General features: G+C 40.9%; 2 protein-coding genes across 2 annotated transcripts; both read left to right on the forward strand.

The window, feature by feature from the left end:
• The first annotated feature begins 835 nt into the window (after positions 1–835).
• Positions 836–7,878, forward strand: gclm (glutamate-cysteine ligase, modifier subunit). The gene is made up of 7 exons (XM_018673365.2): positions 836–1,206; positions 3,201–3,263; positions 4,675–4,759; positions 5,261–5,317; positions 5,449–5,651; positions 5,819–5,933; positions 6,510–7,878. The coding sequence occupies exons 1-7, from the start codon at positions 1,069–1,071 to the stop codon at positions 6,677–6,679; spliced, it is 831 nt and encodes a 276-aa protein (XP_018528881.1). The 5' UTR covers positions 836–1,068; the 3' UTR covers positions 6,680–7,878.
• Positions 7,879–8,614: 736 nt separating this feature from the next.
• On the forward strand, positions 8,615–15,344 carry dnttip2 (deoxynucleotidyltransferase, terminal, interacting protein 2). The gene is made up of 7 exons (XM_018673357.2): positions 8,615–8,751; positions 9,883–11,936; positions 13,328–13,466; positions 13,691–13,786; positions 13,909–14,073; positions 14,216–14,325; positions 14,868–15,344. The coding sequence occupies exons 1-7, from the start codon at positions 8,677–8,679 to the stop codon at positions 14,962–14,964; spliced, it is 2,736 nt and encodes a 911-aa protein (XP_018528873.1). The 5' UTR covers positions 8,615–8,676; the 3' UTR covers positions 14,965–15,344.
• The last annotated feature ends 387 nt before the right edge of the window (positions 15,345–15,731 follow it).

Raw genomic sequence — 15,731 nt, forward strand, 5'->3', positions numbered from 1 at the left:
CTGAAACAAACATACACAAGTATTAGCAGCAAATTGTACTGAAAGCATCAAAAGTTATTATGTAGACTGACCCCTTTCAAAAATGTTCTTACATTGCTCTAGTATATTTACTGATTTAAACAGCATTTATGTTTATAGTTTAATACTTTTGGGATCATGTGTAATAATACAGCTAAGAGAATCATATTTCCTAATGATATCTTGTGTAACCTCTTGCACAATAATGAAAGCTGTTAGAAAAATCAATTATAGTGAAGTAGAAAAAAAAATGTAAGTACTCAAGCACAAGTGCAAGAACGTGAAATCAGGACTTGATCTCTTAAACCCCACTGGAGCTCTAATGAGCCAGTCAGTACAAACTCATGTGTGTTGCAAAACACTGTTCAAACCCACAGAACTCTCTTTCTTAAACTCCGGTCAAGATCTCAGTGATCTCATGTGTAAAATGTTGCATGAGACATCTGGAACTTATTTCCATTTGGAGGAATGACATATTAATAAAAGCAGAGTCTGGGCCGTAGTGTATTGCTCAATATAGTCTACATATCATAGAGCCTCAGTAAAGGCCTGCGATTAATGTACAGACCAGATAATATACTTTATATATGAGAAAGGGAAGATTCGAGTCACTGTACTTCATTGTGCAGCTTGAGAAAGTCATTAGAAACAATACATCTCCACCTAGCGGTCAGAAACAGGAACTGCCTCCAGTACAAAACTCCATTCCATTGATCCAGTCCGGTTTTTGTAGCTGTAGTCTTATTGTTATTCCGTGTTGTCCTGACCAGGTTTTACGGGACAATCACCGACACCTCCGTGTAGGCGTCACCGACCGGCTCGCCTTCATCACAGCCACTAAGCAACCGCCAAACTAGTAAGGCGGTGAGCACTACGTGCAAGTCATCCTGACTATATCGTTTTTAATGCCTGTATGGGCTGTACTGTTGTGTGTAATTAGCCAGCAGTTACACGAGCAGTCAAGGAAAGATAGAAAGCACCTGCTCGCGCTCACATTTCATCGCACCAGATACTGTTTAGCAACTTGTGAGCTAGCTTCCCGAAAACCACATGGATCCCCAAAACATCGACATGAAAACTGAGGCGAAGATGTTGTTGAACCACGCCAAGACTCTCAGGCTCCACACCGGGAATTTAGTCAACCGGAGTCGCCTGAAAAAGAAATGTCCATGCTCTCCCAGCGAGGAGGTGAGATAATGTTAAACAAAATAAACGTGTAATTTAAGACGACGGCAGTTTTCTGGCCATGGTAGCTGATTAGCTTAGCCTCCAAGTTAACGTCAGGCTACCTGGCTAAATGTTTAACCGGCTGGCGATATCATTGTGTGGTAACGGATAGCGAGGCATGTGTAACGCGTCCATAACAACAAATAAAGCAGGTATCAGTTTACAAAGGTGTATTTCAGGTTGTACTTATCGAGGTCCGTGTGTATAGAGGTTTATCTAGGCTAAAATGGACTAGCTGCTCAGTTTTATTTACTCTTGTATGTGTGTGACAGTCATGTAAGTAACTTTATGATCCCGCCTGAGGTCAATAGTTTACAGACAATAACCCAGTGTTGAATGATTGTTGTAAGCTGTTACCACAAAACTAGACCTAGAGAGACCAAACAGGTGATCCACGTGACACTGTGTCTGATTTCTTATATACTGCTCAAAAATAAATGGCAGTACCACTCAAGATGTATTTAAAATATATTTAAAGACTGCAACACTTTTCATTTATCCGTCAATGGTTTGTTTTGCTGGACACTAAGTTGACATCATCACAGCCTAAAACTGAAAGATAATAAATTTACAATGATATAAAACAGAAGAGAGTACCAGATTATCACATTCAAGGAGCTGGAACTAGTGGATGTTGGACAACTGATCAAATATCAGTATAGGTGACAATTAATTGTCTGTAGACTGACTAATCTATTGCTTGACCTGTGGGTATAGAACTTAATAGATGTTCACTTTAGTTATATAATGAAGAAGGATTTGCTTGGACTTGTTATGTTTTTGATGATCACTTCAGATTCACTTCACTTCACATACCATACCAACAGTGCTATGTGCTGTACCCACCATGCCTTGGTCCAAAGTTTATTTTGTAGTTTTTAACAGTTGTATTGAAGGTCAAAGGTCATAGGTGATAAAAATTTCTTTGCCACAGTTTGATTTTCAAAATAAACAGGACATTGAAATCATGACTTTTGCTTTGTCCTTTAGGGTAGAGCTTTGGCTTATCACAGATATTTCTGTATTTGCATATAGTGTCACAAATTATGACTCAGCATATAACTCAGGAAAATATATTGGACAGTAATTTAGAAATTTTGTTACATCAGTCATTCATCTCTGCTTGCAGGAGTTTCACCTGTCCTGTGTTTCAGGAATCTGCAGCCATGACACATGTCAAACAAGATTCCTAAAATATCACTCACATCAACATCTAACTCACAATTAGGACTGACGAGCTTCGATATGGCACTGCATTTAATAATGCCAAAAATCATACAAACTTGTGCCGTCCAAGATCTGATGTACATATTTAATGGAAACTGAGCTATATTGTCATTTTACAGTGTTTTTAACCTTCATGCAATCGTCTTTACTTGTCCGATGATATGAACATTAATATCTTGTAAACATCTCTACCATTCATCTCATGTGACATGAACGCAGCATCAGAGCTGTGGTTTGTAAACCTAATTATCAGCCTCTGCCAGGCCTGTTTAAGCCTGTTCTACTCTCCCTCTCTCTCCCTCTCTCTCTCTCTCTGCTAGGCTCCACATCTCCAGGTTTTGGTTTGTTTGACATTTTCTGCTGCCAACACTCACACAAACATTTCTCACTCATCCATATGCTTTCATATCCTAAGGTACTGATGCAGCTGCCCCCCTCCTTTTGTAAATAGTGTAGTCCTTTTGTAATAACACCCACCGGCACTTTAACTTGTGTTGTCTCCTCTCCATGTTTCACATTAGGAATCAGTTTTGTGAAATTTTGACATCATGAGGTTTGTCCAGCTGATTTCATTGTGTAGAACACCCCAAGACATGTGAGTTGGCAGAGCAGCTTTCCAGATGCTAGTGTGGCGTCTGCTGAGAATAAAATCAAGGATCCTTCCTGAAAGCTGTGCATGTTTTTATAGATGTAGATTTAACTTCATGTTTTTCTGTTTCATATTTCAGCTTCAAGACTGCATTCAAGCCACACTGAGCGACTGGTTTTCCATGACAAAGCCGCCATCCACGGTGGGGACACGTTTACGTTCAGTTATCTTCCTGTTATCACATAGTGCTACTGTGTTTTCATTGTGGGAGAACAGTCGTTCACCTAATTCAATCTCTCCTAGAATATTATTTGCATTGACGGCACACTATGGCCTGACCTGCAGTTACACAACAATGAGCTACTGCGCTGTCAGGCAGCAGGATTCCAGTGCTTGGGAAAGTAAAATAACTGTAGTGATGAACATCAAAGTATGCCTCTAGGCTCACTGAAAAGAGGCTGTCATGATGAATGTTCATGCAGTGCTGGCTGCCAAAGGGGCCATTCCAAATGTGTGTGTTAGGTTGGGTGGTAGGTGGGGGTGGAGGGGCTCAAAACACTTTGCACCGGAGTTTTTATCCATTAATTATGATATGATTTCTAGAAAGTGGAAGCCATGGAATAATTTGCTTTTATCAAACCAAAATGTTCTGAAAAAAGCTTGAACTCAAGATTTAAAAAGCTGCAGGGTGCAACATAGTGAATCACAATTTCTGCTGAACACAACCCTGCTCTGGCTGTTTTTTTGCTGGGCTCAGCTAATCTGCTTCAGCTTTTATCACCACGCCCACTGGACTCAAATGGGGATGGGGGAAGGTTTAACTGAGGGGTCTTAAATACTTGCAAATACAAAGCTTGTTAGGCACATCCCCTGCAGGGAAATGTGAAGAATGGTATAGTTGAATTGTCAGTCCTGAGTCCTCCTCAGATCGTGTTTGCTGCATGTTTACTGGCAGAAAAACACATTTGTTTGTAACATGTTTTGTAAAGTGTGACATTTTTCTGTGTTTGTGAGCTGCTTTGTGAAGCCACTTTCAGGCGTACACCACATTATTTAAATATGATGGAAATTCAAAATCATGTCTAAATAAACACAGTCCCGTTTCCACATAGGTCACATTCAGACCAGCGCTTCCCTCTTATATTTTCATTTGCCGTTAAAATTGTCAATGTTAAATGTATGTATGTATTATGTAAAATTAAATGAGGCCCAACTTGTTGTCTTGTCACTTTATTGCTTGTGCACTGTCAGACATTATGATTGGCTGCAGAATTCTCTTAACTAATCAAATATCTGAGGAGAAAATTTATTAGTGGATGCACATTGTGCAAAGGGGCAAGTGTTTCTCACACTCCTGATGGTCAGTAATTAAGGCTTTGACTGCAAAATAATCCTTTAATGCAGCCTGTGAAAAAACACTTGTCCCACTTCGAATCATAACTTTTAAAATCAGAGTTGGTTTTCTGTGGTGCTGTTGCTCCCTCTCTGTAAGAGACCTGTCTAAATAAGTCTCCTCAAACAACATTTATGTAACAAAATCATGATTGAATAACCACTTTTGTAATATTGCATATGTCACAGTCTCAAAATAATGTGCCTTTCATGTCATGCAGGACTTTCCAGATACGCTGGACTGCTCCATTCCCCAGGAAACAGACGCCATCACACCTGAGGAGAGGGAGGAGGTGAAGGTTTCAGGTCAGTGCTGGATTTGTAGTCCGCAAGAAGAACATTAAAAATATAAAGTTACACATTCAATTAGTTTTCATACGCATGTCCAGGTGTTCTTCAGAGAGAAATTTGATGTTTGCTGGATAAACATGTTTTTTTTGTATAAGTATCAAACATTATTATGAATTTTAGTGTCAGAGACAAATGTGAATGTTGAGGTGCTGTATGTCAGTGCCTGGGAAACCAGATTACTGGAATGCGGAAACTGTTCATGTCCCTGCTTCAACCTGATTTCTCTTCTTGTATGTGGTCTGCATATAGTGCAGTGTAGCTGTAGCCTCACCTATTTAAAGGACCTCTGATCAAATCATTTATAAAGAAAAATCCCTGAATTCAATGAGTGACTGATTGATCAGAGCATCCCTCCTCAGTGACTGGCTAAATGAGGAATAAATAAAAGACTGAGGTTATTTCAAACAGCTACACTTTGTGGGGAACGACAAATTAATTGTTGCCTTGTTCTTTCAGTCAAGCTGTTCCTGTGTGAGTCGGTCCAGTCCTCAATCAGAGATGCAGTGGAGATGGGTGAGCTTTAAATCTCTTCAGCAAAAGTTTAATGTACCTTAAAAATTAAACACAACTGATGAGAACTTTTTTTTTTTTTTTTTTTAAATTTGATCCCTTGTGCTACAGCCCTGTTTTTCTCTCATCCCTAGCCTGCCAGACTCTGGCAGTGTCCCAGCTTGACTCTGTTATCATAGCGCCACCTGGACTCCAGGAGGGTGACAGCCAAACTTTAGCTCACCTTCAGCCAGCCTGGGAGGAGCTGGAGACCCTGGTCAGGAGCCAGCAGATTGCTGCCATTGGCACCTCTGACCTGGATAAAGATCTGCTGGAGCAGCTCTACAACTGGGCGCAGGTCAGTGGGAACTGTGTGTGTGTGAGGCCTAATTTGTTATCTGCCTCAGGATGGCTGAGTTAATAAAATTGCGTACACAAACAAACTGACAGAGCAAGTCTGTGGGTCATTTTCTGTGCTGAACCAAATGAAGCCAGTCACTGACCATGTTCTCTTTCTTGGACCAGGTGAAGCCCAGCAGTAACCAGGTCAACCTGGCCTCCTGCTGCGTGATGCCCCCTGACCTGACAGCGTTTGCTAAGGAGTTTGACATCCAGCTGCTCACACACAATGATCCCAAAGGTGAAAGGAAAGATAATATTTTATTTCAGCCACTCAGATGGGTTTGTTTGATTTTGCTCAACCCTTTGTAAAATTTTAATTTTTCATTTAAATTTTTTAAAATTCATGTTGATATTCTGTATTTTTCTTGTCGTCAAACAGAGAAAAACAACAATACATAATAGCCCACTGAAAATATTCACTAGTACTCCAAATGTGTGTTAATCCGCTGCTGAAAATAGTCCCTAATAAATGCACCTTTTATTAATATTTGAACATTTGCTAGAAACTACAGTGTCCAGCTGTTTTAGCAAATTACTCAGCCTTTTTAAACGCTTATGTGTGACCTGTTTTTTTTTTTTTTTTTTTTTTTTTTTTTTTTTTAAACATTTGCTTACTAAATATTGACTTGGTGCTGAGAGAGTATACTGTATATTGTATATAGTATACACCAATCATAACAAATGCATTGTAATGAGGGTCAATGCAGCTTCAGTGGATCTCTTTTTTGTGTACTTTATATAGTGTAAGCTGCATTTACCTGTGTTTTTTGAGTTTTAATCTGCTCCTCAGTTGGCTTCATGTTTCTGTCCTCAGAGCTGATGTCAGCGGCCACCTTCCAGGAGGCGGTGCAGGAGGGGACACAAGACCTGAACATCGCTGACTGGAGGCTTGAGTGGGTCCTGCGCTACTCTATTATCGTCAAGAGCAGGGGCATTATCAAGTCGAAGGGCTACCTTGTCAGTGCTAGGAAGGCGAGCCCCTAGCACATCCCACCAGAGAAGAGGACACAGGGATGAAGCCATTTTCCTCCTTTTTCATTCACATACGCACACACACACACACACACACACACACATAACATACAAAGTAACAGCTTTGAATACTGGATGCTGCCAATCAGAATGAGTCTCGAAGTCATTGTTTCATCTCACAGAAAAGGTTGCATCTTCTTTATCTATGATTTGTTCAGTTTAACAGATGCAGGTATTCATTATCGTCTCAGTCTCAGTGAGATAAAAAATAGAAGATGAACATACAAGATCAACACCAGTGTCAGTTTTGAGAGAAGAGACTGTGAAACTAGGAGTGAGTTTTACAAAATGTGACTCCCACCGTGACCAGTACACTGATAGATCAGCCATTTATCAACACAGTAGAGGCTGCTTTAATGATTGAAAATGTAGGTTGCTAAACTTTGATCCAAGTTGAAGATTCCTCAGCCGTGTTCTGAAGTGAAGTGCCTCCTCGCTCCTTCTATCCTGATACCTGCTTTATCTCCACTATGTTTGTGTGAATCAAGCTTTAAATATACAAGTTTGAATGAAAAGACTGTGATAGGTAGAAATCTCTTGTTTTTAGTACCAATAATTCCAAACACCTGTTGTGAAAACAGTCTGATATCATTCATGCAGTTTTGATTGCTTGTGCCGTATATAACACCATTTGCATTCCACATTTGAGAAAAACAATGCACTAATTCAAACCCAGCTAAAAAGTGATAGGAGATGTTTATTTTATGATGCAGATTGAATTAGACTTTAACTGGTAAAACAGACAACTATGTGAGTATATATATATATATATATATATATATAACTTTATTTTATCATGCTTTTTTCTAACCATGCACTGTTTTGGGCAATGCATTGGAATGTTTACCCCCCCCCTTATGCTCATGAGATTATTTTGAGGGTTGAGAGTAGAGCAATATTTTGAGATCGACATAAATAGCAGGCTGGTGTCATTTGTATGTGTTGTTATTATAGCACTGGAAAGTTTATGTCAAGGAAATGAGAGGAACTTTGAGGAAGAAGTTTTTATTTATGAATAACACTTGTTTTTCCAGACAGGGTCCAGTAAATCTCATGAAGACAAATTCTCTGTTGTACTGTAAACATATTTAATGTTGTCATATAATTGTATATCATGAATTGGCTTTATTAAAATGATGAAATACATGTCAGCACTGGTGTAAAAATATTTGGGACAGTGCGAGTGTTTGATAATACCATTAAGATTTTGGTGTTAGACAAACAAACAAACAAAAAAAACTTTAAACTAACTAAACTGAAAAGACAAATTTGGTGAATAACTTGCTCCTGCAGAGAGAGGTGCAATGACGTGTGAATCTTTTGCATCTCTTTGTAGATTATTTCCATGTTTTTGGGTCTTTATTTCATTATAATTTCCTTTCAAATTTCCCATAAAAAATGTTTGGGCTAATTGGCTAAATGGGCATTTATTTGACAGCTGTAGTTACCAAATATTTTACAAACTAATATTTTAAATATAAGGTATATTGTAAAATAGAAGTTTAGATTAAACCAACTACAACACTGAAATGTTACTTACACATTAACACATCAGCACTGCTTATCTAAAAACACAACATATAATAATATAAACACTACACATTTTCTTTTGATACTCGCAGTTCATTTTGCTGATCAGTCTTCTGTAACATTTCTAATTCAGGACTTATAATAGTATTTTTTAAAGTGTGGTAATGTATCTTTACTTGGGTAAAATACCTGAACACTACCTCCAACACTGAACCTTTTCCTGAAACAAGTGTTAAGAAAAAAATAAGTTCATCACGGTGGAAATCAAACTGACATTTAAACTACTAACTGGTGATTTGAAGTTGGGTCACAGCTCTGCGATCATTTGTTCGGCCTGTGTCTCATCTCGCTTTATCGATTAGTCTAGTCTAGCCATCACACCGGAAGTGAGAGTGAGGGGGTAGCAGCCACCGAGCAAGATGGTGGCCACCAGGAGAGGAGTACGCGTAAGCTCTCCGGCTAAAACAAACTCCGACCAGTCCTCCGACGTCCCGGTACGTGTGAAAGAGAGACGTTATTTAAACGCGTAAATGTTCAGAAATCGTGTAAAGGTTCAGTTAGAGGTGATTGGAGCCTGTCACGTGGCAGTAAACCAGGCGTGTGGAGACGCACGTGGACACCATCAGACTGTCTCCTTTGCAGAGTTTGTAAATGTTTGGATGATTGTTTTTGCGGCTTAATACATTTTTGTAAATCTTTCGACCAGCATGAATCAGTCCAAATCTCAGACTAGAGTTCAACATCTAAACTCGTAATGAACAGAAATGAGAGATCATGTTGTTCACCTTTAATAAACACTCGGGCTCTTCTGCGGTTTTTTTGAAGCAATAAATGTGTCTAAACTGCAGAGTAGATCTAAGATATATTGGTTGTTTTTTCCTTCCTACAAGAGTTTTATTGTTAGGTTTTATTTATAAATATTAAAGGGTGCAAGTCACCATAACCAAGTGCAGACAAAATAACTGACTGTACTACTGTTGAGAGAAGCGAGTGTAATGTCTGTAAGGAAAGATTAATTTCTGTTTAGTTTTTTTTTTTTTTTTTAAAGATAATTCCTAACTTAAAGTGTATAGGCTTGTTTTGCATTTAATACCAGAGATTAATTAGAAATTAATTAATGTCCTTACACTGGGTGCTAGTGTGCAGTCCTGTGCACTGCTGTTAAAACACTTCATGGCCTGGCCTCAGATTATGATTTTAGGCTGTCAGCAGTCAACATTTCTTAATTCATTAATAAACTGATCCTAACATCATTTATTGTCTGTGACCCCAAAATCTAATTTTGTTGCTCCATAAACCAGTAAAAACACATTGGTGAGTGAAGTGAATGGCCCTTCGTTATCATGAAAACCGTCACTGTAGAGAACCAAATGTGTAATTGTACGCAGCTGGAAGTAGTCCCCAACAAATACTCCTGTGATTCCAGTTTGAGTAACATTTGCTTACAGTTTCTAACGTTGCTACAGACAGAGAGGTGAGGTCAGAAAGAGTCAGAGTAACACACTCTTGGTTTTAGTCTTTGTTGATTATAAGAAAACAAAAAAATTACAGCAGCCCTGTGCTTTGAGACACATTCTGCCCTGCGACCATCTTTTTACTGACTTTGTTGTTTTCCTGCCCCACAGGCCACTCCTTCCACTGGTCGGAGAACCCGGAGAGCTGCGAAACAAGCAGAGAGTCCTACCCATCATGCCCTGGTGGAGATCAGCAGCCAGCTTGAGAAAAGTGAGGGAGGACCTCCAGTATCTCCACCGACCCCCTTGCTGAAAAGATGCACCCGAGCTTCCAGACTACACAGTCCAGAGCAGCCCTCCACACCAGTGGGCTCCACCCATGAAGGAGACGTGTCAGACCTGGAGTCCTGCTGCTCCGTGTTGTCCGACATCGAACCTCCAGTGACGCGCACCAGAAGCAGGAGGAGACAGCCCCGTGCAGTGAGTCGGGAAGATGAAGAGGTATCTGAGGTGGAGTCGTGCTCTTCTGCAGTTTCAGCGTCGAAAGCTGGCCAGAGAAGTCGCCGGAGCACAAGGAGCAAGACGACTGCTGAACCCTCTGACCCAGCTCGTGTTGAGGAGGAAGATGTCGAGGTCGGCCATGCGCTGGACTCCGAGTCCTGCGGCTCTGCGGTGTCTGAATCCAAGAGAGTTACCAGAAGTCAGAGAACACCTGCCCGCACCCGATCGTCCGCCAAACACCAAACTGAGGACTCAGAGGTCTCAGATGCTGACAGCTGCGCATCCAGTGTCTCAGGAGTTGACATTCCTAAGTCCAGCACCCGTAGATCCACAAGATCTAGAAGGCAAACACAGCCCGTCCCCCTACACCTACACGAGACCTCGGAAGGCTCTCAGTCCCCTGCTCCGACTGGTCGACAGACCAGGGCAGCTAGAGGGAAGACACCAGCAACTGTAGATGTCAGCGAGCCACCATCTTGTGAATCTGACGGGTTTGAGTCTGGGCCCACTTTCAGTATGTCCACTCGTCGACGGGGCAGGACCCAGTCCACACGTCCCACAGCTCTGGACTCTGACTCTGAGCTGACGGGCGTGCATTCCCCATTGGGCAAGGGAACTCCCTGCAGCAGCCGGACAGGCTCAGGGAACAGCAGCCGAGGCACTCCGGCGTCCAGGCGCTCAGCGAAAGACCTGTGCGCTGTTCTAGAAAAAGCCGGAGAGCCGACTGAAGAGGACAGCTCATTAAATGACTCTAGGTTAGAAAGCACGGTGATCGCTGAGGATGCTGACTGCACACTATTGGAGGAACATGAGAACCAGACGCTGGAGAAAGAAGAAGGAGTGAATAGTGCTGGTCTTACATTAGATGAGGCAGATACGAAAGTAGTGGAAAAGGGAGAAAGGGAAGAAATTGCTGGTGAGCCTGCAGTGATGGCCAAAGACCAGCAGGAGGAGCCGTCTGCTGAAAATAAAGACGGGGACACCTCAGAGATGGAAATGATGCAGGAAATGATCCAGTCATCAGAGCCGTCAAAGCCTTGCCAATCAGTTGCAATAACAGAATGTGAGAAGGCTTCTGAAATCACCGAGGAGAAGGTCGAAGCCATGGAGGTAGCTGATGTGGACGCCCACTCATCACAGGCACAGGGAGATAAGGGTGCGGATGAGGATGCAGTTGCAGAAACCAGGCCCAGTGTGGAGGAGAAAATGGAAGTCAGCACAGTGAACGCAGACACTCAGCAGGTGGTTGATGCCAGTGAGGTGCAAGTCGAGTCCATTCAGGTAACATCTAGCCAGCAGCACAAAATCACAGTGGGTTCTGACTCTGAACAGCGACCTAGAGACGTCATTGTCCAGAAGTCAAAAGTGACCAGCTTGCTGGAGAGCAGCGATGATGAAGATGAATATGCTGAAGAGGAGGAGGAAAAGGAAGTGGAAGAGGAGGATTTGGGATACAGGGAGGAGGAGGAGGAGGAAAGAGGAGGACCTTCCAAGAAGTCAGACGCAGCGGCTGCATCAGTTGCAGGACTGTTTATGATTGACACTCGGCCCGGACAAGAGGCCGATGAACATTACTACAAGGAGAGGCCAACGGAGGAGGAAGAGGAGGCCAAACCGAAAGAAGCTGGGCTGGAGGAGCAAGATGAGGAGTTTCTGGATGAGGAGGGGGATGATGACGATGACGAAGATACAAAAATCCTCTTCTCGAGTCGAAATCCTCAGCTGTAAGTATATGAAAAGTGAGAGTGGTTCATTCGCTTAGGAATGCAAACATGTACATTAACAAACAGAAATGTTGAGTTTTTTTCTGCAACATGTGACAGTTAAAGGATAAAGGCGGCTTTCCTCATATTGTCAACAAATCAGTTTAAAGGAATAGTTTGACATTTTGGGAAATGTCTTTTTTTTCTGAGCGTTAGATGAGAACGATTCATATCACTGTCATCTGTCTGGGTACGTAGCTGTTGCCAGTAGCAGAGTAACTCCACCCACCTCCACCCTCCAAGTTTGCTAATGAACACATTCATATATCGCAGTGACTTCCCAGAGTCTCTGCTGTCTGCCATCTCTGCCTCTCAGTGATGAGAAAACTCCAGGAAGTCACTGCTTTCAGCCAAGAAATACCCTGACACATAATTACCTCTAAAACTGCAAATTGTCCTTTTAGCTTTTAGCTTTTCATACTCAATGGTCAGATAAGAGACTGGAATCAGTCTTCTCATCAAACTCTTGGTAGGAAAGTGAATAAGTGTAACTCCCAAAATGTCTAACAATCCCTTTAAAAGTCCAAACCCAACAATGACAGTCTGTCTCCCAATACAAGCTGTGTGGCAGAAGTAAGACAAATCTGGTTCTACAGCAAAATGGATCCCAAAGAATAGAGCTGGTGTTATTCTGTTGTTTTGTTACTGTCAACAAAATCCACGACCAAAACCAACAAAGTGTTAATTCATCTCTTAATACTTTTTCTGGCCTCCCCACTCTGTCTGTGGCTCTCAGCTCCAAGACCATTATTTTCTTCTGAAGATGCAAGTCTGTAAAAACAGTTCACTACTATAAAGTTTCATGTTTCTTTTAAAAAGTCAAACCAGTTTTCTACTCTGTAGTTTTTGGCAGTTAATAATGAGTACATGAAAGTAAATACAGCATTTGTTGGGGACTACTTTTAGCTGTGGATGAATACATATTTAGTGTTCCAGTGAGTATTTCTGGTAGCACAAGACACAACAGTGTATGTAGGACTGATTCAAAATCAACCACATGTTCATGTAAAGGATGTAACGTCATCCAGTGCAACAGTGTGGCTCACTAATGTGTAGCTTTTGGACAATAATGGAGCTCTATGGCACAGAAGAGTTAGATATATCAGATATTTGATGCCCAGACGACACTTGTTTGTAGGATCAGTTCATTGTTGTGCTCTGGGCTTTTCATGAGTTTTGCTGTCAGAAAGAAAAATACAGAATATCACCAGACTTATCCTTAAAATGCTGAGCAGCCACACTGTTTGACACATCATTATTATTATATTTTATTATTATAACTGGGTCCACAGGTGAGAAATGAGACATGACTGCTCCTCCTGAGGAATTTTCTCTCTGCCAATTTGTTTCAGGAAAGAGTTGTCCAGCCGCATTGACCCCGGCATCAGATTGAAGGAGCTCGGGGGTTTATACATCAATTTTGATGGCAGCAAATCAAAACCTGTCTCCAGTTCACTGCAAAAACTGAAGGAAAAGAAGATCCAAGATGAGGTAAATAAGTGATTGATTTTTCCTCCTTTGAAGGTGATCTGTGATGCAGAATGAATAATGAACTTTATAGTTATGCAAGGACGAGTAAATCCAATAACACCTGAGATGGTGTTATTCATGGTTTCTCTCCACATCTTTTTGACTTTGGCCTTTTATCTCTGAGTAGTGGAGTGTTGACAGAGTTTGGTGCTTTGCAGTGTTGAAGTTTTTGTTGTTATCCACAGGTGATGAAGAAGAGTGTGATTGGACCAGACTTTGAAAAGAAGGACGCGGTGCCTCCATACAGTGAATCCAAACAAGCCTTAAAACTGAAACGCAGAGTAAGTTTTACAAAGTAATGCTTTGGTTTGTAGATGGGCTGTGCTCCCGTCTGCTCAATGTGTATCATGTATCAGTGCCTTTCAATTGCTTTTCAAATAACTGAAGTCATTATGTTTCCCAGGCAGAGAAGGAGAAATCAACAGGAGATGGTTGGTTTAATATGAAAGCCCCAGAGATCACCCAGGAGCTGAAAGGAGACCTCAAAGTCCTGAAGATGAGAGGCTCCATGGACCCCAAGAGGTTCTACAAGAAGAACGACAGAGATGGCTTTCCCAAGTATTTTCAGGTCAGTTAAGAAAAAAACAAAAAACAAAAACCAAAACACAAATCACCTGCTTCTCAGAGAATTTTGCTTTTATATCATCATTATCTGTATGCTGTGATTAAGTGTATTTTTGAATGTGTATGTTTGTGTATTTGTGGTACAGGTTGGTACAGTGGTGGACAGCGCAATCGACTTTTATCATTCCCATATTCCCAAGAAGGAGAGGAAGAGGACCATGGTGGAGGAGCTGCTGGCTGACGCTGAGTTCAGACAGTAAGTTGAGTCGCACAAACACCATCAGTGGATGTGGTCATGTGATTATGTCACAAGTCTGGCAAGGTTTCAGTGCCCACTGAAAAGGGAGAACTTATTTACCCCTTAAAGAAAACCCACTCACACAGATAGCTTAACAACAGCAACTTTATATTAGCAGGGTGAGTTTTCATTTACATGTATCTTTCAGATCCTTGTGACACTAGAACAGACACTATGAAGTAGCTTTTGCTAACCTTGTAGAGGGTTCTGTAGACAGGGTGTGGGCAATACAGCACTGTGTTAATTTGCTCTACAGTTAATTGTCACCAAGTGTGTAGATGTGCTGCATTATCAGTGTGGTTCATTACAGAGAAGAGTCAGGAGGGACAGCGTAAATCTGTAGATAATAATCTTACATTTTTGTAACTGTGGCGCCACTGAAATTTCTGAAATAACTTAATATAAAGACATTTTGTGCAAAATGATTTAGATAAGTAATCCTTTGCATCAACTTTGAAAAATGCAAACATGTAAAATATATTTTCCTCTTCTCTCACTAGCAACAACAAAAAGAAATACCAGCACATTGTGACAGAGAAAGCAGCGCAGGGAGCTGGTAAGAGAAACAAGAAGAAGAATAAATTCCGTAAGAAGTAAATATGAAGACTGAATAGATTTACATTGAATGGATATACACAGCTCTTCAACAGAAGGTGGGTTTCTTCTTAATGACTGGAGCATTAGCACACTTTGGGACTTGAACATGATGGTTTACAGAGTCCTTCTGATTTATGACCCTTCATCTCTAAAGATGGATTGAGTTCATGTGTCTACACAAAGAAAAGATCATACAAGTCAAGTGGATTCAGAAATAGTCTTTACTTTGTACACTTAACAGTAAATGTGGTATACATGCTTCTATTTACAAGTCATTTTTAATCAAATTGACCTGTATTTTCAAAACATGTTGCTGTGCAATAATGTATCATTCACACAATACGAGCATCTGACAATAAAATATCTTCTTTTGACTGGCACCGATGTTTATAATGGTTCTCCTAAATTTAAGAGATCACATTCTGAAAATACCTGGATGTTGCCCCATGAGGTTCCTTACAGTGTCAAACAATTCCACTAAGTCCCCTTTACAATGGATTTATTTGACCATTAATTAGATCCTAGCTGCACATTTAGTCATAATGTACCCAATGCATTGAAGAAACCAGACGATCATACCTATCGCTCCCCGTAAAATACATTGTCTTCATTTAGTATCAGTCAAAATTAATCTCTGGAGTGCTATTAACACAGATACACTTGATTTGATAAGCAGTAATAAAAGATGTGAGCTACTGTGTTTGAATGAAATGCTCTTTATACTAAACACTGAGTTTCAGTGTTTAGTATAAAGAGCAGACAACCTC

This window comes from Lates calcarifer, linkage group LG17, assembly GCF_001640805.2.
Source record: "Lates calcarifer isolate ASB-BC8 linkage group LG17, TLL_Latcal_v3, whole genome shotgun sequence".
NCBI classification, from domain to species: domain Eukaryota; kingdom Metazoa; phylum Chordata; class Actinopteri; family Centropomidae; genus Lates; species Lates calcarifer.

Coding starts and splice junctions, on each gene's coding strand:
- gclm (XM_018673365.2), top strand. CDS start 1,069: ATGGATCCCCAAAACATCGACATGAAAACTGAGGCGAAGATGTTGTTG. Junction 3,264..4,674: donor TGACAAAGCCGCCATCCACG/GTGGGGACACGT, acceptor CATGTCATGCAG/GACTTTCCAGATACGCTGGA. Junction 4,760..5,260: donor GGAGGAGGTGAAGGTTTCAG/GTCAGTGCTGGA, acceptor TTGTTCTTTCAG/TCAAGCTGTTCCTGTGTGAG.
- dnttip2 (XM_018673357.2), top strand. CDS start 8,677: ATGGTGGCCACCAGGAGAGGAGTACGCGTAAGCTCTCCGGCTAAAACA. Junction 8,752..9,882: donor ACCAGTCCTCCGACGTCCCG/GTACGTGTGAAA, acceptor CCTGCCCCACAG/GCCACTCCTTCCACTGGTCG. Junction 13,467..13,690: donor AAAAGAAGATCCAAGATGAG/GTAAATAAGTGA, acceptor TGTTATCCACAG/GTGATGAAGAAGAGTGTGAT.